The sequence below is a fragment of the Hemiscyllium ocellatum genome, chromosome 5, assembly GCF_020745735.1.
Source record: "Hemiscyllium ocellatum isolate sHemOce1 chromosome 5, sHemOce1.pat.X.cur, whole genome shotgun sequence".
NCBI classification, from domain to species: Eukaryota; Metazoa; Chordata; class Chondrichthyes; order Orectolobiformes; family Hemiscylliidae; genus Hemiscyllium; species Hemiscyllium ocellatum.
This window is the reverse complement of record NC_083405.1, coordinates 99,797,509-99,823,827: the sequence shown is the minus strand read 5'-3', so window position 1 is coordinate 99,823,827 and position 26,319 is coordinate 99,797,509. Positions and strand designations below refer to the sequence as shown.

Genomic DNA, 26,319 nt, shown 5'->3' with positions numbered 1-26,319 from the left:
TTCCATTGGGTGGAAGATATGAAAGCTTAAGCATATATATCAACAGATTCAAGAACAGTTTCTTCTCCGCTGATATTAGACTTCTGAATCGACTTCTCAAATTTTAAATTTAATGTTGAACTTGCTGTATATGCACCTTCTCTGCAGCTGTAGCATGGTATTCTTCACTCTGTTCTATTTGCCCTAATGCACTTTGCATGGGTGATCTGCCTGTACTGCAGTGTACTGAGATACACATGACAATAATGAGTCCAATCAGAATTAAAACTGGTAACCGAGTAATAACGCTGGCTTATATTTGATCTTACCTTAATGCTCTCAATTTTTCCAATACTTCAGAAAGATGATATTTAAAATGTAAAATTGTTCCAGCTGCAAAAGTATAGATAAGAAAAGTATTTTTGCTATCGATTGAGTTGGACAAATTAATATTAATCTTGTATTTCCATGATTACTTATGTGAATATTAACTAAGAAATCTAGGATCGGTTGATTTTTTTCTTTACTTTCTCTGCTTCTTTTCAGGAATAACAAATTATTACGTATTCTCATTACCGCTCCCTTAAGTTAAAAATCACACAACACCAGGTTATACTCCAGCAGGTTTATTTGGAAACACTAGCTTTTGGAGCACTGCTCCTTTATCAGGTGGTTGTGAAGTATAAGATCGTGGGACACAGAATTAATAGCAAAACTTTACAGTGTGATGAAATTATATATTGAAAAAGACCTGGATTGTTTGTTAAGTCTCTCATCTTTTAAAATGGCATGTTGGTTTCAGTTCTTTTCAGAGCTTTCTTAAAATTACATTCTCAAGTAAACTTTAACAGGAGACACTGTGTTGACCCAGATAATGCATTGAAGGTGCGAGGTGCCCTGTGTGAGACTGTCTGTGTCCCAATATTCAGACTGATTCTAATCTAACAAAGGGATTTACAGAATTATTAGAATCAGTCTGAATATTGGGACACAGACAGTCTCACACAGGGCACCTCACACCTTCAATGCATAATCTGGGTCAACACGGTGTCTACTGTTAAAGTTTACTTGAGAATGTAATTTTAAGAAAGCTCTGGAAAGAACTGAAACCAACATGCCATTTTAAAAGATGAGAGACTTAACAAACAATCCAGGTCTTTTTCAATATATTACAGAATCTTACTTAGAATTAAGCCACTTTTGAGCAAAGTAAAATGTAACTCTGCAAGTACAAATTCACCCCACAAACGTATGGGGGTGTGTGTGCAGAGGGGATTATGAGCGTCTGTGAGAGATTGTGTGTTTGTGTATTAGTGTAAGGGGCATAAATCTGTGAGAGGGTGCTTGTGTGAGTGTGGGAATGTATGAGAGAGTGTATGCGTGAGTGTATGGTCTGTAGGACTGTGTATAGGTGTCTCTTAGAGTGAGTGTGTGTGTGTGTGAGAGTGTGTGTGTGTGTGAGTGATGCAGTGGGGTCACCTGCAGTGTGACATGAACCCGAGGTCCCGGTTGAGGCAATCCCCATGGGTACCGAACTTGGCTATCAGCCTCTGCTCGGCCATTTTCCATTGTTGCCTGTCCGGAAGTCTGCCTTGGAGGATGGTCACCTGAAGGTGAAAGGTTAAATGTCTAGGACAGCTGAAGTGTTCTCCAACTGGGAGGGAACACTCCTGTCTTTTGATTGTTGTCCGTTGCCATAGCCACAGCTCATCAATGAACTATGCCTCAGTACCTCGGTACCCATAGGGATCACCTCAACTGGGACCTCTAATTCATGTCACACTACAGGTGCACCCCACTGCACTACACACACACACACACACACACACACACACACACACACACACACACACACACACACACACACACACACCTTTGCATCCTCCAGAAACTTTTGAATGCTGCAAGATGCATTTCTTTGATCCAAGTCTGTGTGCCATCCTTATTCTGCCACATAGCCCACAGAAAGGCATCACATTCTTTAATGCTGATGTAACTGCAGTTTTCTGTCTTTCTGAGAGACATCTCTCTCTGTCCAAAAACACTCTGAGATAGGAGGACTTTCCATAGTTAGTCCGGCTGCTGTTGCCTTTTTTTTGACATTTGAAACACAACACATAAGTTTCAATCAGAAACAGAAATTGCTGGCAAAACTCAGCAGATCTGGAGGCATCTGTCGTAAGAAAGCAGAGTTAATATTGTGAGTCTGATGACTCTTCATCAGAACTCCACAGGATACTAAGACCCTTCTGAGACAAGTCACAGGATTCAAAACTTTAACTCTGCTTTTTCCTCACAGATGCTTCCAGACCTGATGAGTTTTCCCAGCAATTTCTGTTTTAGTTTCAGACATACAGCACCCACAGTCCTTTGTTTTATTCATGCAAGTTTCAATAGCTTATTCTGGATCCCTGTTGTCCCACCTGTAACTAATCCATACAGACTTGCTGTAAGGCAGAAGTTATAGCAGATCATAAGACTCTTCCTTCCTCTATTTTACCTTGAAATAAGAAAAGGTTTAAAATGTAATAAGTTACTAAAACCTCATGTTCATAACACCAATGTGCTCAGAAATTAAAAATGCAACTCATGGATTAGAATGCTTCATCTTGTTTTAAATCCAACTGTGTTTTCCCTCAGTATACAAGTTAAATTCAAGTAACATAATTGAAAATAAAGTTTCAACCATTTCCTAAGTGGTCTAAATCATGGTGCATAAAAATGGGTTTCCTCATGTTGTTTCTTTTGCATCAGTGCCATGTGGTTTGGACTCTTCTCCCAATAGGAACAATTCCTCCCTACGTATTCTGTTGGGACAATTTATGTTTTTGAACATCTCTATTAAATGTCTCAGTTTTCTCTTTGAAGGGAAGTGTGGCACTGTCATGACCCATTGAACTCAATCAGTGGTAGAGAAACTATTGGAGAAAATAATGAAGGAGAAAATTAATTTCTATTCAGAGAAGCAAGGATTGATCAAGAATAGTCAGCATAGCTTTGTCAGAGGAAAGTCATGCCTAACCAAGATTGGTTGAATGTTTCCAGGAGGTAACAAAGTATGTAGTTGATGATAGCGCAATTGATGTAGTTTATATGATTTCACCAAGGCCTTTGACAAGGATTCACATGAGAAATTATTAAATAAGATAATAGCTCATGAGATCCTGGGTAACTTAGCAGGTTGAATCCAAAATTGGCTCAGTGGCAGGAGACAAATGACTATTGTAGAAGGCTGTTGTGTGAGTGGAGTCCAATATGCAGTGTCAGACCGTAGGCATCAGTATTGAGTGCCTTATTGTTTGTAATATTCATAGAACATAAAATGTTACAACACAGTACAGGCTGTACGGCTCTCCATGTTGGGCCATCCTGTGGAACCAATCTGTAGCCTAACTACCCTACACTATTCCATTTTCATCCATATGTTTATCCAATGACTATTTAAATGGCCTTAAAGTTGGTGAGTTTACTACTGTTGCAGGCAGGGGATTCCATGTCCCTACTCTTGAGTAAAGAAACTACCTCTGATATCTGTCCTATATCTATCATCCCTCAATTTAAAGCTATGTCCCCTTGTGCTAGCCGTCACCGTCCGAGGAAAAAGGTGCTCACTGTCCATCCTATCTAACCCTCTTATTATCTCAATATGTCTCTATTATGTCACTTCTCAACCTTCTTAAGTCCCTCAGCCTTTCCTCACAAGACCTTCCTCCATACCAGGTAACATCCAAGTAAATTTCCTCTGAGCCCTTTCCAAAGCTTCCATGTCCTTCGTATAATGTGGCGACCAGAACTATATGCAATACTTCAAATGTGGCCGCACTAGAGTTTTGTACAGCTGCAACAGGACCTCATGGCTCTGAAACTCGATCACTCTACCAATAAAAGCTAACACACCACATGCATTCTTGGTGAAAGTGAGGACTGCAGATGCTGGATATTAGAGTCTGGATTAGAGTGGTGCTGGAAAAGCACAGCACGTCAGGCAGCGTCCGAAGAGCAGGAAAATCGACATTTCAGGCAAAAGCCCTTCATCAAGAATGAAGGTTTTTTGCCCGAAACATCAATTTTCCTGTTCCTTGGATGCTACCTGACCTGCTGTGCTTTTCCAGCACCACTCTAACCCAGACCCATATGCCTTCTTAACAACCCTATCAACCTGAGTGGCAGCTTTCAGGGATCTGTGCACATGGACACTGAAATCTCTCTGCTCATCTACACTGGCAAGAATTTTACCATTAGCCCAGTACTGTTTATTCCTGTTGCTGCTTCCAAAGCAATATTCATAAATGGTGCAGGAGAGAATTTGTGGCAGTGCTTGGTGGTGGTAATGATAAATAAGTTTCCAGATGATACAAAGATTGGTTGGGTGGTTAACAGTGAGGAGGAAGTTGTTAGGTTGTAGGAGGATATAAATGGATTGGTCAAATGGTCAGATTAGTGGCATATGAAATTTAACCCTGATAAATGTGAGATGCTGCACTTTGGAAGAAGGAACAAGACATGAGACTACTCAATGAATGGCAGGACACTAGGGAACTCAGAGGAACAGAGGGATCTTGGAGTACTTGCTCATTGATCCCTGAAGATGGTTGGACAGGTTAAGAGGTTGGTCAAGAAGGAAGCTTGTCTTTATCGGTCGTGATATAGATTATATGAATAGTCTTGTTGGAGCTGTCCAGAATTTTGATTAGACCACAGCTGGAGTACTATGTGCAGTTCTGGTCACCACACTATAGGAAGAATGTGATTGCACTGGAGGGAGTGCAAATGTGATTCACCAAGATGTTGTCTGGGATGGAGTATTTCAGCTATGAAGCTCGGCTGGATAAGCTTGGATCATTATCTTTGGAACAGAGAAGGTTAAGGGGGGACCTGAAGGAAGTTTATAAGATTGAGGGGCATGGACTAGAAAGCAGCTGTTCCCCTTAGTGAAAGGGTAAATAAAGAGGGAACATAATTTTAAAGTGAATGGCAGGTGCTTTAGAAGAAATTACTGGAAAATTTCTTTCACCCCAATGGTGACGAGGGTCTGGAATGCAGTGTCTGAGAGTGTAGTTGAGATGAGAAACTTCATGACCTTTAAAAAAGGACTTGGAGGAGCACTTGAAGTATTATAACATTATAACATTCAATTATGGGCCAAGTGTGAAAAAGTGAGACTAGTTAGATAGCAGTATATTTTTTGGCACTACAGACTTGATGTGCCAAAGGGCTTCTTCTGTATTGATTGAATGATTCAATGATTTTACTGGGTAGTGCACTGGAAATCAAGACCTGTTATTCCTGGGGTAATTCACAAATGTGAAAATATTTAAGCAAACTATCCAACTTTTGCCATTTATCTGACTGCTGAACCTAGGTTAAAAGAAAACCTAAATCTCTATAAGAAAGTTTATTTATTGATAACATTATTTTTAACTAATGGCAGAAAAAGATACCTCAATTGCTAAATTATCAAGCTCTATAATTTAACCTCTCTCCTTTTAAAACAAATTCCTGCAGATATAAAGATGAGACAAGGTACAAATAATATCAATCTTTTATTTGCCAGTTGAAGATTTTTCCTCTCAGTGTCCCTGACAGTGTTTTCTCTCTCTCTTTTTCCTCCCAAAAAGAGAATTTGTGGTGTGGAAGGGATTTGCTATCTGCTGAGGATTTTCTGTTACTATTTCACAGAAGTGGGAGAGAGAGAGATGCTTTCTCCTTCACATGCTGGATGTTTCTGCTAAATTGTTAAAACAGAAAGCTGTAGCCATGTGCCAGGAATCAGTGAAGTTTTTACTATGCTGATTATTCCTGAACATATACTGTCATGATTGAAAACCAATCAGAAATCTGTCACTCGGCAAAACTGTCCCGAACACACACCTATGGAAGTGAGGAGTTTATCCCCCTCCTCCACTGCCTGAAGTAAGATAACTTGTAGATGCAATACAAAATGAATGCTGATAACTTATTTTTAAAAAGTACAACAGTCTCTTCATTAAAAAGCAATACCTTTACCCATTTTTAAGTCAATAGTCCAAAAGAAAAATGGTCTTCATGGTGCCAATGGGCAGAATCACTTAACCCATGCCATTCAGAACCCTATGTCAAGAAAAATGGCAGAATCAGGCCAGAAGTAAAATGAGACATATCTCAGCATCAGGACCAGATTGCTACATCTTTTAACTAAATTCCAGGCATCTAGATAGGATTCTCACCAGGGAGTGGTGAGTTTCCGACAAAGAGAAATTATTGCATAACAACTACCATATGAAATGCACATCTTGTCTAGATAATATGAAGCTTCCCATTGTATTATCTGTGATGAATGAATTCAATGTTGAGAACATGTAAATCTGAACATGTAAATCAGGTTGAATACCTGATGACTAGTTACTGGCTGTGAAGGGGCTCTATGTTGCTCACTATACAGCAGCATCTAGGGCACAATCCATGGGCATTAATTGTCTCACCTTTCATCCACAGACATTTGCCAAGCCATTAAGTTCTACATTTTAATTTGCTTTTGGATACTTGGGAAGCACAGTCTTGCATTGCAAGGCACACCAGCAATTAACAATGAAATGCTGATGCAATGACACTTTGCACACAGGGACACGCACCCACCTCATGATTGGACCAGGCTACATTTCAGGGCTGCCTACTTGTTTTCTTAGTGCTCATTCAGTTGGTGCCTACCTTCATGCTTGAGGCAACTGTGCCTTGCCTTGCTTTGCCTTGCAATGGCTATTAGAGCAGTCACACAAACTTGCATTGCTTGTCAGCAATTCTCAGTCATGGCAGCATACATTTTGGTGTACAGCAATGTGCTATATCTATCTCACACCTATACAATATATTAGCAGTTTACATGATAAATAGACTGCAGGTGCAACAAGCAAACAGCTATCTATCAAAATCCTAGTAGCCCTTGTAGAAGTTCATGGATACACCTGTCACTCAGGGATCCTAACATAGTGACAAACTTAAGTACTAATTTATGGGACTGGCTATAAGGTCAGATGTCTTCTAGGGGCTTCTTGGCCAGAAGTTCTGTTCTTCTTGCAATATAGGGAATTGGTCATGGACAGTTCTGTGGCTCCATGGTAGCCATTCCAGGGTGGAAGGGGAGCTTAGCTAAATGTACAGGCATAATTTTTGTCTGGAGTGTCTGGTTAGTTCATTCATTGACGTAAACCCTGGTCAGTTTGTCGGGCATGGTTAGCTCATATGTCAGGGCTTGCTTGGGTAAGGTGGGTAGTTGCAGGTTCATGTTGATCATTTGGTAGGAACCTAAAGAGGTTAAAGGTCTATTGGGATTCATGGGAAGGGCTATCAAGTAAGAGATTTGATTGTTCGTGACGTGAAGAGGTAGAAGCTAGAAACTACTGACCAAAAAGTGTTTCCTGTCACCTTCCATCATATTGAAAATGAAATCTTTTGCAATGGGAAAGAACATTTGTATAGCTGCAACGTACCTGGAGTGAGTGGTACAGACGTCTTGCCCTGTGATGGAAAGGACTGCAAAACCCAACAATGTAAGGCACTTTAGAGGACAAAAATACAAGAGGCAGACCCATGCACTACACAGGAAACAGACCTGTGGCAATCCTAATGCACTGATTCCCTGTGCATTGTGTCCCCTGTCCCACACATTGCTGACCACATCATTCACATCACCACTTCTGCACAATGAGGCTAGGAAAAGTATAACAATGTTTGACTATGAGGGCTAATAGTGCCAGCAGAACCCATTGTCCTATTTGATACAATTTATTCATTGTGTTTCCAAATGTGATAGTGGGTTCTGAGCACTGTCATAGATTCATGATACGTTCTGTATGGTCGTGCAGTTAATTAACATGTTGGCATAGGTACAGTTATGGTTACATTTTGACTCAAACATGCAAATATATTACAAAACCCAGAAGATTTATGTAAATTTGATACTTTATGTAAAGTGTACTGTTACCCATAAGACCAAAGTGCCTTCAAAAGGTTTTTCCTTTTATTTCCTCCCACTAGTTCTCAGTGTTGTCCCAGGTTCTGCAACTGAGTTGGAGGTAGCCTGCATGGTAGTAGAGCCCATTGCCCTCAACGGTTTGGTCAGGCAACTCCAGGGGCATTTGTGTCTAGATGGCCTAGTCATGGTGAGTGTGTAACCAGTGAAAGGTGGACCCTTCTTGGCTTGAACTTTCAAGACTGGGAGGGCGGTAGGCAATATGGAGGTGGAGTTCCCAGCAACATCTGGAGTGTCTTGAGGGGCATGACTGTTGTTTATTCTCTGGGTGGATGCCTTCTGGCATCACGCTGTCTCCTTGTGAGGAAGGAGAACCTTGACCGTCCCCCTGTTCCAATGCCTTTAGTCATGAGGACCAGTGGCTGGAGCACTGGTGCGCAAACTAATATGCCTCTCTAGCAGACCTGTGATTGCTATGCCTAGCTTTCTATGGCAGCCTGTCTATGAAGACAGCCAAATAATGGCATTGAGGCATCTGGGTCCCCATGGCATGGCTGCACATCAAAACTGTCTATGCTATGAAGGCAATTGCATCCCATATACCTATCTGACACTATGTTCCTACTTTTGCATGTGGACAAAATCACTGATTGTCAGCATCACAGGATCTTCTCCTGCCTGGAGTTGAGCTGATGCCAGCAGTCCTCCTGAGTTCCAATAGCCTTGTGCATTTCTTCTTCAGCCTGCTGGGGAACTGTCACAGAAATGTCTCACTAGCTTGTCTTCTCAAACTTTCTAAATGTAAGTTTCCCAACAAGGTATCAGTATCTAAACTTGTGGGGTGGTGGAAGGATGCAACTCTGCTGTTTCTTTCTTTGAGGCCTCAGAATTACCTTCCTAGGAGATCAAGGAAGGTAAAACAAACTATTTCTCTGCTAGTACTGTGGACATCCCACTGGTACGTGCAAGATACAAGGGAGAAAAGACATTCCGGCAATGGTTAGAAGTGGTGTGCAATGTCTGACATGGACAGTAGGTTTAATTTTAGAGTTGCACTGGAGTGAAGAATGGTACTTATTTGTTGGGACATGGATGTTTTGGCAGACAGGTCTTCTCTTGTAAGAGACAGAATTCTCTCCTTGTAGTTAATCAGGAGCCTGATGTCGGGCATCCCTCCACTCATCTGGGCACTGTCCGGCCTATTGTAGAATGCTAGTTCTCAACAGGATGAACAGTGAGCTTTTAAATATGGTGAACACATTAGGGATGCTGGTCTTTCAGAGCATGTCTTATGAATATCAAGTTCTTCTGGAATGGCATATCATAGGTTGGCACTGGAATTGGAAAATAAGTGATTTATTGGTGGGGTAAGTTGTTAATGAGGTAGGTAGTTATGAGGCAGTTTGGTGAGATTTGGTGAGTGACATCACTGGGTCTCACAGCAAGAAACCCTCCAAGAAATTCAATAAAACTGACAATTAGTCAGAAATTGTGAGATTTAGCTCAATACTTAAGTTCAAGCCAAACAATGAAATGCATATGTAAAATGTGTCCAATGTAAGACTTATTTGATTCTACAAAGAACTTCAGGTGTTTTGTTCATGGGGTGCAGTTATCACCAGCTAGGCCAGCATTTATTGCCCTTTCCTAATTGTGTGGAGAAGGTAACAGTAAGCTGCCTTCTTGAACCACTGCAGTCCTTTGGATTAAAGGCCAGCCATGGTGCTGTTGAGAAGGTAGTCCCAGGAGTTTCAACCAGATACAATGTAGCAATGATTCCATAAATCCGAGTTATGATCGTACATGGCTTGCAGGGACACTCGCAGGTGGTGATGTCATTTGCATTTGCTGCCCTTGTTTTGAAGTGGTAGAGATTGCAGATTTGGAGTATGATATCTCAGTAGCCTTCATGTATTACTCCAGCGCACTTTATAAATGGTGCATTTAAATATTTGCTTAATGTTAGAATTGTCATTATATTAATGTAAATTGCTGTTGTATTACCAGGAATTTCCTTTCAACCTCATAATTTTTCGAATTCTTTTTAGAATTTTGTACTGCAAAAGAAATCCACACCTACTCGAAAGACCCAGAAAGCAGAAGTACCTACTAATGAGGAACTTGACCAGACTGAAAAGTTTAGTGAATATCAGGACAAGAATAAGTTTGAAAGAAAGAAACCACCACCAAAACCTAAGACAAGGGATATAAAAAAAGAAGAAACTTCTTTTGTACATAAGGCTCTAGAGTCATCCCATCGATTATCGTAAGTGACTGATGTTGAAATATTATGAATTGTAATCTGAAGTGATACGTATCTTAGCATAAAAGTGACAAAAAAATTAAGTTGTATAATGCACTATGATCCACACAGGGAACTGTAAACCAAGCAACCAAAGTTACCAACTGGTGCTAGGACTGAATATGTGCAGTTGTTGGGATTAAAAAGTCTAAATTTTATTTTGTACAAATCTAATTTACCTTGTACATTGAACTGAAATATACTTTAGAGGTGGTATCTACTAACCTTAAGCAGGGTTCTTTCAAGGATTCCAGTGAAAGAACAACTTATTTACAACCAGCTGAGAGTTCATTTTATAACTCAGGCAGGCATTTTGCATTAGAACAGATAAAACCACTCAAAATAGTGCTGATTGGATGCTGGATTTAAGTGCTTCAGGGTGTGAAGGAGAGGAAGGGAAAGAGGTGTTTGATTGCTTTTACCTGAACCTTTTTCAGTCTCCAGGAATTGATTTCCTCCTCTGCTATAGGAGAAGATGCTGGTTAATTGCTAAACTTCTGTTTCCCTAAACTTCAAAATATTATAGCAGCTAGTGGTATAGTAATATAAGATTTTTAAAAAACCTAAGTATTAAATTAAATACAATAAGTAGTTTGTTAGAACATATTGAAGACCACTAAACAGGTGATGTGTCACAGCCATAGGTGTGGGAGTTCATGGATATCAGTATGGTCTAGAGCAAAAATGTCAACAAAGATTTTGAGCAGCTTTGGATTAGAATTTATGAGGCTGAGGCTGAACTAGATCTTGTGACATAAAGGGAGGGAGAATATTACCTGGATTCTTTGTACCAGGAAGAAACCACACCTCTTATGATTGGATTGTCTGATTTGGTCAGTATTTAGGGACAGAAGATTGTGAGTGTAAGTGATACAGATAAAGGGAGATAGAGGGCAAGCATGCACGAGCCTCAGTCTTTGCATTTAGGCAAAATACTGTGGACGCTGGAAATATGAGACAGAGAATGCCAGAACAAAAACAAAAGTTGTTGGAAAAGCTCAGAAGCTCTGGCAGCATCTGTGGAGAGTGAAACAGAGTTAATTATTTGAGTCCAGTATGACTCTTCTTTAGTCTTTGCAGTTGTCCAACAAGTTTGAGGATTTTTTAGCATCTCTGGATGAGAGTGAGGGCTGCAAGATGAATGAATTAGGAAGCCACTCAAGATGTGCAAGTAAGCAGAAATTTAGTGGCAGTAGGGGATGATATAGTGAAGGGGATTGACATAGTTCTCTGCAGCAGAGTGACAGTCCAAATGGTTGTGTTGTCTGTCTGGTACCAACATTTTGGACATCTTCTTGGGATTGGAGAGGAACTTGCAGTGGGAGAGCAAGGATCCAATCGTTGTGGCCCATGTAGCTACCAACAACATAGCAGATAATGAAGGAGGTTTCACATTGCCAGTATGCAGAGGTAGATACCAAATTAAGAAACAGAAACTCATAGGTCAAAATCTTTGCATTATAATCTGAGCCACGTGCAATTGACATGAGACAAATCAGAGTAGAGACGTGAATGCATGGTTCAAAATCTAGTATGGGAAAGATGGATTTCCATTTGTGGGATATTGCCACCTACACTTGGGAAGCTAGTATCTGTACAGATGGAATAATTTCTACTTGATCTGTACTAGGTCTGGTATTCTTAGCAACTGCATAACTAGGGAAGTAGAAAGGATTTTAGATGGAATAGAGGGGGCACGATATCAATTTTGGGAGTGTGTGGTCAATCAAACAGTAGAGTTAGGGCCAAAGGCAAAAGTATTATTACCAAAATTATAAATAGACTGGAACAGGAAGGAGTAGAGAGTATGTAAACAATGTAAATGTAAACAAATAAGACTAGAACTTACAGAGAGAGGAAAAGGATAATAACTAAAGATTCTGTATTTGATGCATGTAGCAACCAAAGAAATGGATGAACTGACAGCAAAAATAGGAAGTAGTAATTATGATCTGATAACCATTGCAGAGACATCATTGCAGGATGACATGGATTAAGACTTGAATATTGTAGAGTCCCATATGTTTACGAATGACAGGAAAGTAGAAGTAGGTGGAGGGATGATAATGTTAGTTAATGATAGTATTAGCATTATAGATGGTTGAGCTAAGTTCTGGAAAATAAGATGTGGAAATAGTTTGGACAGAAATGAGAAGTGATAAAGACAATACATCCCTTGTGGGAGTGTTGAACAGACTCTAACAGTAACCAGACAGTAAAGTGGTGTATAAAGGAAGAACTAATGAGTGGTTGTCAAAAAGATAAACATGGGAGACTTTAATCTATAGATCAACTGGAAAAGCCAGGCGGACAAGGGAGCCTAGCCTAGGAGCAAATTGAATATTTTCAGGATAGTTTCTTTGTACAGTATGTTTTGAATTGTGATAGCAGCCGACAGAATGGTGGATGTGATCTATATTGTCTTCAGTTCGATAAGGTTCCCCCTGGGAGACTGCTTAGTAAGGTTAGATCACATGGAACACAAGGAGAACTAGCCATTTGGATATGGAACTGGCTTGAAGGTAGAACACAGACGGTGGTGGTGGAGGGTTGTTTTTCAGATTGGAGGCCTGTGACTACAGGATCGGCACTGGTCCACTACTTTTCATCATCTACATAAATGATTTGGATGTGAACATCGGAGGTACAGTTAGTAAGTTTGCAGATGACACCAAAATTGGAGGTGTAGTGAACAGCGAAGAAGATTACCTCAGATTACAATGGGATCCTGATCAGAAGGGCCAATGGGCTGAGAAGTGGCAGATGGAGTTTAATTTAGATAAATGTGAGGTGCTGCATTTTGGGAAAGCAAATCTTAGCAGGACTTATACATTTAATGGTAAGGTCCTCAGGAATGTTGCTGAACCAAGAGACCTTGGAGTGCAGGTTCATGAAAGTAAAGTCACAGGTAGATAAGATAGTGAAGAAGGTGTATGGTATGCTTTTCTTTATTGGTCAGAACATTGAGTATAGGAATTGGGAGGTCATCTTGCGGCTGTACAGGACATTGGTTCAGCCACTTTTGGAATATTGCGTATAATTCTGGTCTCCTTCATATCGGAAGGATGTTGTGAAACTTGAAAGGGTTCAGAAAAGATTGACAAGGATGTTGCCAGGGTTGGAGGATTTGAGCTCTAGGGAGAGGTTGAATAGGCTAGGGCTGTTTTCCATGGAGTGTAGAGGCTGAGGAGTGACCTTTATAGAGGTTTATAAAATCATGAGGGGCATAGATAGAATAAATAGACAAAGTCTTTTCCCTGGGGTGGGGGAGTCCAGAACTAGAGGGCATAGGTTTAGGCTGAGAGGGGAAAGATATAAGAGACCTAAGGGGCAACGTTTTCACACAGACGGTGGTACGTGTAAGGAATGAGTTGCCAGAGGATGTGGTGAGGCTGGTACAATTGCAACATTTAAGAGGCATTTGGATGGGTATATGAATAGGAAGGGTTTGGAGGGATATGGGCCGGGTGCTGGCAAGTGGGACTAGATTGGTTTGGGATATCTGGTCGGCATGGATGGGTTGGACCAAAGGGTCTGTTTCCATGCTGTACACCTCTATGACTCTATCTCCTGTTGAATCTTTACATGTTGACATCCATTTTCCCCTTCTAAACCTTTCATATTATAACTATCTTTGTTTAAAATGGGTGACCACTAGTTTTCAAATAATAGCCCTAGTTCTAGATGCTCACATAACAGGAAATATCCTCTTCAAAGCACTTTAGGATTTTAAATGTTTCAATCAAGTCACCTGTTACTCTTCTAAACTTCAGTGCGACAGCCTGTCCGATCTAATCTTCCCCATAAGACAACCTGCCTATTCCAGGTATTACTCCAGCCAGGTATAAGACCATAAGAAATAGGAACAAGAGTAGGCCATTCAAGCCCCTCAAGCCAGCTCCACCATTCAGAAGGGCCATGGCTGATTTAACATTCCCCACCCACTTTAATGTATCTCCTCTATAACCATTGATTCCCCAACTGATCAAGCATCTATTTATCTAAGTCTTAAATATACAAAAGGACTCTCTATAGCAAGGAGTTTCAAAGGCTCACAATCCTCACAAATCCTTCCACATCTCAGTCTTAAATTGATGGCTCAGACTACACCTACTGGTCCTAGACTCTCCATTGAGGGAAATCATCATCTCAGCATTTATCCTATCAAGGCCCATAAGAATCTCATACTTTTCAATGAGATCTCCTCTCACCTTTAAACTCTAATGAGTAGACCAGTCACCTGTGTAGCCTTTGCTCATAAGACAATTCCTCCATACCAGGATCATCCCAGTGAGCCTTATCTGAACTTTCTCCAATGCATTTACATCCTCCCTTAAAGAAGTTGATTAGTCTTATCAATGCCTTGCAAAATTGAAACACAGCGTCCCTACTTATGAATTCAGTTTATCTATGACCAGATAAATATTAATATTCTATCAGTTTTCTTTGTTACTTTCTGTACCTAACAGAGATTAGATTCCCTACAGTGTGGAAACAGGCCCTTCAGCCCAACTAGTCCACATCGACCCTCCAAAGAGTAACCGACCCAGACCCATTTCCCTTAGACTAATGCATCTAATACTATAGGCAATTCACTTAACCCGCACATCTTTGGACTGTGGGAGGAAACCGGAGCACCCAGAGGAAACCCATGCAGACACGAGGAGAATGTGCAAACTCCACACAGTGGAGGCTGGAATTGAACCGGGATCCCTGGTGCTGTGAGGCAGCAGTGCTAATCACTGAGCCACCATGCTGCCCTGAAAACTAATTTTTTGTGATTCGTGCCCAAGAACATCTACATCCCCCTGCATCTCAGAACTACAGATTTCTCACATTAGATAATGATAATTCAGATAATAATTCTTCCTGCCAAAATGAACAATTTCACATTTTCCCATACTATACTACATTTGCCATAGCTTTGACAACTCAGTTAAACTATCAATACCTTTTTGTAACCTCCATGTCCTCTGGAGTTTATATTTTTCTTACTGGTAATCGTAGTTTAAAAGGAAAAAAAAGAGTTCACTAGAGTTAAGAAGAAGGAGTGGATCTCAAGCAGGAGCATATTGAAGGGCAGAATGGGCTCAAAAGGCAAAAATCATAGAATTCCTAAAGTCTGGAAGTAGACCATTCAGCCCATCAATTCTACACTGACCCTCCAAAAAGCATCCCACCCAGACCCACCACACTCTATCCCTGCATTTTCCCATGGCTAATGCACCCAGACTGCACATCATGGGCAGTTTAACATGGCCAATCCACCTAACCTGTGCATCTTTGGATTGTGGGAGGAAATCAGAGCATCTGGAGGAAACCTACACATGGGGAGAATGTGCAAACTCCACACAGTCGGCTGAGGCTGGAATCAAATCTTGGTCTTTGCTGCTGTGAGGCAGCAGTGCTAACCACTGAGCCACAGTGCTGCCACAATGGGCTACTCCTGCTCCCATTTTCTACATTCTATGTTGGTTGTATTTTTCTTCTCACCTTCATTTAATTGGCAAATTTGCCAACCATACTTTCTGTAATGCAGAGTGCATAATGCAGCACAGGAACAGGCACTTCAGTCCATCATAACTGGGCTGACCATGATGCCATTCTAAATGAATTCCATCTGCCTGCACATGGTCCAAAGCCATGTACTCCCTGCCTGTTCATGTGTCTGTCTAAATGCCTCCTAAACTTTGCTAATGTATCTGCTTCTAACACCTCTCCTGGCAGCATGTTTCAGGCAATTACCACATTGTGTGTAAAATACACGCCTTGCAAATCTCGTTTAAATGTTCTCACTCTTATCTAAATCCTATGCCCCCTACATTAACATTTCCACCTTGGGAAAAAGACTCCGACTATCAATTCCCCATGCCTTTCATGGTTTTATCATTCTTCTAGTGAAGACAATCAAACTTTGTCCAAGCTCTCCTTATACCTAATACATTCCAATCCAGGAAACATCCTGGTAAACCTCTTTTGCACTCTCTCTGAAGCCTCCACATCCTTCCTCTCGTGTGGTGACCAGCACAGTGCATATTCCTAATATGTGCTGACTAAATTTTTATACAGTTGCAACATTTCTTGTCAATATTCCAACTGATGAAGGCAAACAGGCCATATGCCTTATGTACTTACACTGCCATTTTCAGAGAATTGTGATCTTGCATCCCAAGATTCCTTTCTATATCAAGAATCTTGCCATTTATCGCATACTTTCCTCTTGTATTTGACCTCCCAAAATTCATCATCTCACACTTGTTCAAATTAAACTCCATCTGCTATTTCTCCTCCCAACTTTCCACCCGATCTATAACCTGATGTTTCCTTTGACAACCTTCCTCACTTTCCACAGTTCCACCAATTTTCTTGCCATCTGTAAACATACTAATCAGAATACCTCCATTTGCATCCAAGTAATTTTTAATATATATTACAAACAACAGAGGACCCAGCACTAATCCCTCTGGAATACTACTGGTCATAGACTTTCAGTCAAAAAAATCACCCCTCTACAATTAGTCTCTGCCCTCTAAGACCAAGCCAATTTTGTATCTAATTTACCAAGTCACTGTGGATCCCATGTGACTTAATCTTCTGGACCAGCCTACCATGAGAAATGTTGACAAATACTTTAGAAAAGTCCTTGCAGACCACATCCATTGCTCTACCCTCACCAGCACTTCCTCAAAAAAAATCTCAAATTGATGAAACAAGACAGGGCGGCACGGTGGCACAGTGGTTAGCACTGCTGCCTCACAGCGCCAGGGACCTGGGTTCAATTCCCGCCTCAGGCGACTGACTGTGTGGAGTTTGCACGTTCTCCCCGTGTCTGCGTGGGTTTCCTCCGGGTGCTCCGGTTTCCTCCCACAGTCACAAAGATGTGCGGGTCAGGTGAATTGGCCATGCTAAATTGCCCGTAGTGTTAGGTAAGGGGTATATGTATGGGTGGGTTGCGCTTCGGCGGGTCGGTGTGGACTTGTTGGGCCGAAGGGCCTGTTTCCACACTGTAAGTAATCTAATCTAATCTACCACACAAAGCCATGCTGATTATCCCTAATCAGTCCACTTTTTTTCCAAACACAAGTAAATCTTGTCCCTAAGTATGTTTAGATTACTTACAGTGTGGAAACAGGCCCTTCGGCCCAACAAGTCCACACCGACCCGCCGAAGCACAACCCACCCATACCCCTACATATACCCCTTACCTAATACTACGGGCAATTTAGCATGGCCAATTCACCTGACCCGCACATCTTTGGACTGTTTGGACTGTGGGAGGAAACCGGAGCACCCGGAGGAAACCCACGCAGACATGGGGAGAATGTGCAAACTCCACACAGTCAGTCGCCTGAGGTGGGAATTGAACCCAGGTCCCTGGAGCTGTGAGGCAGCAGTGCTAACCACTGTGCCACCGTACCGCCCATGCTGATTATCCCTAATCAGTCCACTTTTTTTCCAAACACAAGTAAATCTTGTCCCTAAGTATGTTTAGATTACTTACAGTGTGGAAACAGGCCCTTCGGCCCAACAAGTCCACACCGACCCGCCGAAGCACAACCCACCCATACCCCTACATATACCCCTTACCTAATGTTCTCCAATAATTTCCTGACCATGATGGAAGGTTTACCAGTCTCTAATTTCCTGGATTATCCCTGTTACCATTCTTAAACAAAGGAACAACGTTATTATTTTCCAGGGTTCCGGGATCTCACCTGTGGATAAAGAGAAAGATCCCTGCCAAGGCCTCAGCAATCTTGTCCCTTGCCTCCTTCAGTAATCTGGGATAGATCCCATCAGGCCTTGGGGATGTATCTACCTAGTGTTTGTCAAGACACCCAATACCACCTCCTTCTTAATATTTACATGTCGTAAAATATCAACATGCCCATCCCTAATCTTACCATCATCCATGTCCTTCTTGGTGAATACTGATGTGAAGTGTTCATTAAGGACCTCACCCACTTCCTCTGGCTTTATGCAAAGGATCCCGCCTTTGTCATTAAGTGGTCTTACCTTTCGCAAGTTATCCTCTAGCTTCTAATATATGTATGGTGTAGGTTTGCTCGCTGAGCTGTAGGTTTGATATCCAGACGTTTCATTACCTGGCTAGGTAACATCATCATTGGCGACCTCCAAGTGAAGTGAAGCTGTTGTCTCCTGCTTTCTATTTATATCTTTCTCCTGGATGGGGTTCCTGGGGTTTGTGGTGATGTCATTTCCTGTTCATTTTCTGAGGGGTTGATGGCATTTAGATCTATGTGTTTGTTTATGGCGTTGTGGTTGGAGTGCCAGGCCTCTAGGAATTCTCTGGCATGTCTTTGCTTAGCCTGTCCCAGGGTAGATGTGTTGTCCCAGTCGAAATGGTGTTTTTTTTCATCCGTGTGTAGGGCTATGAGGGAGAGGGGGTCGTGTCTTTTTGTGGCTAGCTGGTATTCATGTATCCTGGTGGCTAACTTTCTTCCTGTTTGTCCTACATAGTGTTTGTGGCAGTCCTTGCATGGAACTTTATAGATGACATTGGTTTTGTCCATGGGTTGTACTGGGTCTTTTAAATTTGTTAGTTTTTGTTTGAGAGTGTTGGTGGGTTTGTGTGCTACTAGGATTCCGAGGGGTCTCAGTAGTCTGGCTGTCATTTCTGAAACTTCTTTGATATACGGTAAGGTGGTTAGGGTTTCTGGCTGTGTTTTGTCTGCTTGTCGTGGTTTGTTCTTGAGGAATCTGCACACTGTGTTTTTTGAGTATCCATTCTTCTTGAATACATCGTAAAAGTGGTTCTCTTCTGTTTTTCGAAGTTCGTCTGTGCTGCAGTGTGTGGTGGCTCATTGGAATAGTGTTCTGATACAGCTTCGTTTGTGTGTGTTGGGATGGTTGCTGGTGTAGTTGAGTATTTGAGTATTATGCAAATCTTTCATGGGTTTAATTTTTTTGGTCATTATAGATAGAGGCATAGAGATTTACAGCACAGAAACAGACCCTTCAATCCAACCTGTCCGTACCGACCAGATATCTCAACCCAATCTCATCCCACTTGCCAGCACCCAGCCCATATCCCTCCAAACTCTTCCTATTCATATACCCATCCAAATGCCTCTTAAATGTTGTAGTTGTACTAGCCTCCACCACTTCTTCTGGCAGCTCATTCCATACACATACACATACCACTCTCTGCATGAAAACGTTGCCCCTTAGGTCTCTTTTATATCGTTCCCCTCTCACCCTAAACCTATTTTCTCTAATTCTGGACTCCCCATCCCAGGGAAAAGACTTTGACTATTTATCCTATCAATGCCCCTCAGCCTCCGCCGCTCCAGGGAGAACAGCCCCAGCCTGTTCAGCCTCTCCCTACAGCTCAAATCCTCCCAACCCTGGCAACATCCTTGTAAATCTTTTCTAAACCCTTTCAGGTCTCACAACATCTTTCTGAATGGAAGGAGACCAGAATTGCATGCAATATTCCAACAGTGGCCTAACCAATGTCCTGTACAGCCACAACATGACCTCCCAACTCCTGTATTCAATACTCCTACCAATAAAGGAAAGCATACCAAAAGCCTTTCTCACTATCCTATCTACTTGCGACTCCACTTTCAAGGAGCAATGAACCTGCACTCTAACATCTCTTTGTTCAGCAATACTCCCTAGGACCTTACCATTAAATGTATAAGTCCTGCTAAGATTTGCTTTCCCAAAATGCAGCATCCTGCATTTATCTGAATTAAACTCCATCTGCCACTTCTCAGCTCATTGGCCCATCTGATTAGGATCCCGTAGTAATCTGAGGTAACCGTCTTTGCTGTCCACTACATCTCCAATTTTGGTGTCATCTGCAAACTTACTAACTATACCTCTTTTGCTTACATCCAAATCACTTATATAAGTGATGAAAAGTAGTGGACCCAGCACCGATCCTTGTGGCACTCCACTGGTCACAGGCCAGTCTGAAAAGCAACCCTCCACCACCGCCATCTGTCTTCTACCTTTGAGCCAATTCTATATCCTAATGGCTGGTTCTCCCTGTATTCCGTGAGATCTAACCTTGTGAACCAGTTTCCCATGGGAAACCTTGTCGAACACCTTACTGAAGTCCATTTAGATCACATTTAACGCTCTTCCCTCATCAATCCTCTGTTACTTCTTCAAAAAACTCAGACAAGTTTGTGAGACATGATTTCCCACGTACAAAGCCATGTTGACTATCGCTAATCAGTCCTTGCCTTTCCAAATAAATGTACATCCTGTCCCTCAGGATTCCCTCCAACAGTCTGCCCACCACCAATGTCAGGCTTACTGGTCTGTAGTTCCCTGGATTGTCTTACCACCTTTCTTAAACCGTGGCAATGTGAATAGACGTAAGTACAGTCCATTCATCAAACACTGGAGCGATGATAGAAAATTGCGCTCATCTTTTGTGACACGTGGAGCCCCCAAGGTATTGGTCATAGATAACAGGCCATTGTTTATCAGCAGGTACTTTAGTTACTTCTTAATGTTGGATGAGATTTGACATATTGGGGCAGTTAAACACCACCCATAATCTATTGACCAGGCTGTAAGAGCTATCAAAATTTTGAAGGCTGGATTGAAGAAATAGCAAATAGTCTCACTAGACACCAAGTTGTCATGTTTTCCTGTTTGATTATAGGACCACACCACTTACAACTACAGGTTTAGCAACAGCAGAATTGCTAATGGGTAGAAGACTCCATACCAGGTTAAGTCTAATCTTCCTGGACCTGTGCGGGACGGTTGGGAAAGGACATCAGGAGCTCTAATGCCGAACCCAAAACTCTGCTAAGTGAGAGAAACTGTTTGATATAAAAGACAAAGTTTGATGCAAGAATCATGAAATGGTCCCACATGGGTAAGAGTCATGATTGATGTACAAACAGAACCAGTGACTTGGATAGGTGCAACTGTCCTGAATAAGCATGTGGGTCATTTGAAAGCTGCAAACTCACAGACTCTGGGAAGCAAAACTTGCTCTGCCCCTCAGAGCCTTCAGAAATATGCAGGAACTCATTGATTCACCCTCTCCATCAAACCATTGTTGAGTCTTCTGAATCAAAGATGGACATGATGGCAGTAGCTGCCTCGCCCTTCTGCCTCAGGGAGAAGAAAGTTTACCAAGGCGCTCCAGGCACAAGAGACAAGCTCTCATTCATTACATGCCTCCTGTGTCAGATTCCAAGTTGGAGGAACCTGACCCAGTGTTAAAGTATCTCAGGAGGCTCTCAAAGGAATCGGACCACCTTGTATCCGTGGACTGAGGCTGACTCATCTAGTGATTGTAATAGAATATGAGTTCTCTGATGGGGGCTGTTAATCTGGTCCAATCAAGGATATTTGGTTGACATAAAATGCCGACGCAGTGAGAAACAGTGCTATTTTCAAAGGCTATGCATTTTTAAATAAAGAGTCATTGATGATTGAATGCCATCTCTGAAGAGTTATTTCAAAGATGGTCTGCAAAAAATAGTCTTAGATTGGGGAAAGTAGATTGGCCAGATCCGACCTTTTTTTAGTACACTGTAGGCTGGGAACTGCTACTTGTGGGAAAATCCATGCAGAACAGTGGGGGTTTTCAAAAGGGAATGGGGAGACTACAGGCCCAACATGTTCCCTTTAGGGTGAAAAGTATGAGCATCAAACCAGAGAAACATGAATATGTAGCAATACTCTGGACAAGATAGTTAGGCTTTTAGCAAGTGCAAAGGGAGTAAATCAATAAAGACTGCAATGGAGTATAGAAGATGCAGGGGGAACTTAAGAAAACAATAAGGAGAACAAAGAGGAGGCATGCAAAAGAATCAACATTAAATTAGAGAAAAGCCCAACATATTCTACAAGTATGTTAAGGGGAAGAGGATAACCAGGGAAAGTGCCAGGCCCATTAGAGACCATCGGGACAACCTGTGTGTAGAATTGCAGAATATTAGCAGGGTGTTAAATAAATACTTCACCCCTGTCTTCACTTGGGAGGAGGATAAGGTACAGCATTCAGGAAGAGAGACTGTGAGGTTCTTGAGCAGGTTGATATAGGAAGTGAGGAGGTATTGGAGATTTTGATGGGTTTAAAAATGGACAAATCGTCATGTCCAGATGAGTTGTTTTGAGAGGAGAGGAAGGAAAATTACAGAGATTCTGACCCAAATTTTTAATTCCTGTCTAGCCGCAGGAGAGGTGCCAGAGGATTAGAAGATAGCTAATGTGGTTCAACTTTTCAAGAAAGGTGGTAGAGATAAACCAAGGAATTACAGACTAGTGAATCTCACATCAGTGGTAGGGAAATTATTAGAGAAAATTCTGAAGGAAAGAATTAATTTCCACTTGAAGAGGCAAAGTTTTATCAGGGATCGTCTGCATGGCTTTTTGGGAGGGAATCATGCCTAACAAATTTGACTACTTTTTCTGAGGATGGTGATAAGGTATATAGATGAGAGTGGTGCAGTTGATGCATCTTTTTATGGATTTTCTGCAAAGCTTTTGACAAGATCCTACATGGGAGACTAATAAAGAAGGTAAAAGCATATGGATTCTGAGATAACTTGGCAAGATGGATCCAAAACTGGCTTAGTGGTAGGAGACAGAGGATGGTTGTATGAGGTTTGTTTGTGACTGGTTAGAGACCGATTTCCACAATTCATTTCCAGAAACGTACCATAGGGATCATTATTTATTGTTCATAGCACATATACATGATGTAAGAGAAAATGTAGGGGTGTGATAAGTAAATTTGTGGATGATATGAAGATTGGCCTGATGGTTAACAGTAAGGAAGAAAGGAACAGGGTTGGTTAGATGACAGATAGGCAGATCAGTGGCAGGTGGAATTTAACCCTGATAAATGTGTGAGGTGATGCACTTAGGAAGAAGGTTCAAGACAAGTGAGCATCCAATGAAAGGCAGGACACCAGGAAGCTCAGAGGAACAGAGGGATTCTTGGGTAGTTGTCCACAGATCCTTGAAGGCAGCAGGACAGGTTAATAATGTAGTTAAAAAGAAAAAAAAGGATGCTTACCTTTATTAGTAATGCATAGATTGTAAGATGTCATATTGGAGCTGTTCCGAATTTTGGTTAGACCACAGTTGGAATACTGTCACCATACTATATGAAGGATGTGATTGAACTGAAGAGGTTGCAGGAGAGATCCACTGGGATATTGCCTGGGATGGAGAATTTCAGCCATGAGCAGAGGCTGGATAAGCTCGTATTGTTACTTGATTTATTATGTACCCAAGTACAGTGAAAAGTTTTGTTTTGTGTGCAGTACAGACAGATCATATGATACAAAGTGCGCAAGGGTAACTGAACAGAGCAAGGAACACAATGTAATGACTGCAGAGAAGATGCACAAAGCACAAAGTCAACATAAAATTTGAAATTTGAAATGTCCATTCAGAAATGTAATAACAGCGGGGAAGAAGCTGTTTATGAATCTGTTGGTACATGTGTTTAAGCTTTTATATCGTCTGCCTGACAGAAGAGTTTAGAAAAGATTATAACCAAGGTGGGTCTTTGATTATGTTAGTTACCTTTCTGAAGCAGGGGGAAGTATAGATAGGGTTTTTGGTTGGAACGTTGGCTTGCGTGATAGATTGGGCTGTGTTCACAACTTCTTGTGGTCCTGAGTAGAACAGTTGCTATACCAAGGCATGATGCATCCAAATAGAATGTTTACTGTGGTGCATCTATAAATATTGGTAAAAGTCTTTGCAATCATGCCGAATTTCCTTCGCCTCCTGAGGAAGTAGAGGCATTGTTGTGCTTTCTTGACCATCCCATTAATGGTGGACCAGGGTGGATTGTCAGTAGTCATCACTCATAGGAATTTGAAGCTGTCAACTATGTCTACCTCAGCTCTATTGATGTAGATCAGGTTATGTCTTCCTGATATCAATGTTGCTAACATTGAGGGAGAGATTGTTATCTTTACACCATGCCATAAAGCACTGTATCCCTTTCCTATATTCTTTCTCGTCATTTTTTAAGATCTGGCCTACAATGGTGATGTCGTCAGCGAACTTGCAGATGGAGTTAAGACGTAATTTGAGCACAAAGTCATGAGTGTACAGGGAGTATAGTAAGGACCTAAATATGCAACCTTGCGGGGCACTGGTGTTGAGAATTTCAATGGAGGAGGTGCTGTTTCCTATTCTCACAGATTGCAGTCTGTGGGTGAGGAAGTCAAGGATCTGGGGCGGCACGATGGCTCAGTGGTTAGCACTGCTGCCTCACAGCACCAGGGTCCCAGGTTCAATTCCAGCCTGAGGCGACTGTCTGTGTGTAGTTTGCATATTCCCCACATGTCTGTGTGGGTTTCCTCCCACAGTCCAAAGATGTGCAGGTCAGGTGAATTGGCCATGCCCATAGTGTTTGGTGTATTAGTCAGAGGGAAATAGGTCTGGTGGGTTACTCTTCAGAGGGTTGGTGTGGACTGGTTGGGCCAAAGGGCCTGTTTCGACACTGTAGGGAATCTAATCTATCTTCAGAGCAGAGAAAATTGAGGGAGGAACGTAACAGAGGTGTATAAGTATGAGTTGGAGGTGTTGGTGTTGGACTGCAGTGGACAAAGTTAAAAATCATGCAATGCAAGGTTATAGTCCAATAAGTTTACTTGGAAGCACTAGCTGTTGAAGTGCTGCTTCTTCATCAGGTGATTGTGCAGCAGAATCATAAGACACAGAATTTATAGCAACAGGATTGCAGTGTCATGGAATGTAATATTAAACAAATTTAGCTTAAGTCTTTCATCTTTTAGAATGATCATGTTAGTTTCGGTTCCTTCATATGTAAATCCCAGAACTTTTTAAAAATTACATTCTTAAGATAGCTTTAATAATAGGTGCCATCTCAGCTCAGGTAATGCATTGAAGGTGTGAGCTTAAAACCTATTTGTGTCCCAATGTTAGGTCAAACTGATCCCAGTTGTTCCCTTTAGTCAAAACAGTTGTTCCCTTTAGTCAAAACATAAATAACAAACTGAAAGAGAGTAGGTTTAAAGGAAACTTTATTTCATGTAGAGGATAATGGAGGTCTGGAATGCACTGCTTGGGAGGGCAACTTTTAAAAAGCACTTGAACGAATACTTAAATTGGCGTAACAAGGCTATGAACTTAGTGTGGGAAAGTGGGATGAGTGTAGGGAGTTGTGCAGGCTTGATGGGCTGAAGCATCATATAGTACTAAAGAGGTCTTATGATCCCATAAAGGCTGCTCAACACCACCTTGTCAAGGGCACTTAGAGATGAGCAACATATGTAGGCCATGCCATGATGTTCATATCCCATGGAAGAATTAAATAAATTCTGCTGCTACAACCTTTTCTTCATAACTCCAATAGTACCGCAATGATTTTTGTAATGGAATTCCTACACTTGGGTTTTGCTATCAATTCTTTTACCTCACCCTTTAAGCTTGGGAAAGATGGTCTTTGAATTTGCTTTTTTTTTGTAGCCTTTGCAATGCTCAACAATTTTGTCTTTTATTCTGTCTCATACTTTTCAAGTACAGTCTTTTTAAGTTTCATCTGAATTGTAATTTTCCAATTTCTTTCTTCTTTCCAATTAGGCTAACTCTCTGTGTGTATCATTGCTGCACCTGGAGCTTTAAGCAATTATACTTATTACTTACTCATGAAGCTTTCTGTAGCATTCATGCTGCATTTCTAGTGAACCTTGAATTCGCTCCTAGGCATTTGAGAGAATGACTGTTCTGAAATATTTAAGCTTGTATTTAACTTCAGAACGCAAGAGTGTTTATTATGAATAATAAGACTAGTCAGTCCTGGAATGAGCCTTTCTCTTTGGAATATAGGAACATGAATAGGGCATTTATCTGTGAGAGTCTGCTTGACAAACATTGAATAAGACCATGGCTGGTTTAATATCATAAACTCACCAAACCAACAGCAAAATCCTGCAGTACTTGAAATGTGTAATAAAAGCAGAAAATACAGGAAATATTCAATTAGTCAGGTCGCATCCATGCAGAGAAACACAGCAATAGAGTTATTAGGTGGAATCTTCTGGGCTGGGAAATGGAGGAGACAACAGAAGGATTGCTGAGGACTCAGAAAAACGGGACCACG

General features: G+C 41.4%; 1 protein-coding gene across 1 annotated transcript in view; it reads left to right on the top strand.

Annotated features, from left to right (window-relative positions):
- odad2 (outer dynein arm docking complex subunit 2) overlaps positions 1-26,319 on the top strand; it is a 374,269-nt gene that overhangs the window by 107,614 nt on the left and 240,336 nt on the right. Inside the window, exon 8 of the mRNA XM_060825721.1 lies at positions 9,976-10,193. Within this exon, the coding sequence (XP_060681704.1) occupies positions 9,976-10,193 (218 nt within the window). The remainder of the gene's footprint in view (positions 1-9,975; positions 10,194-26,319) is intronic.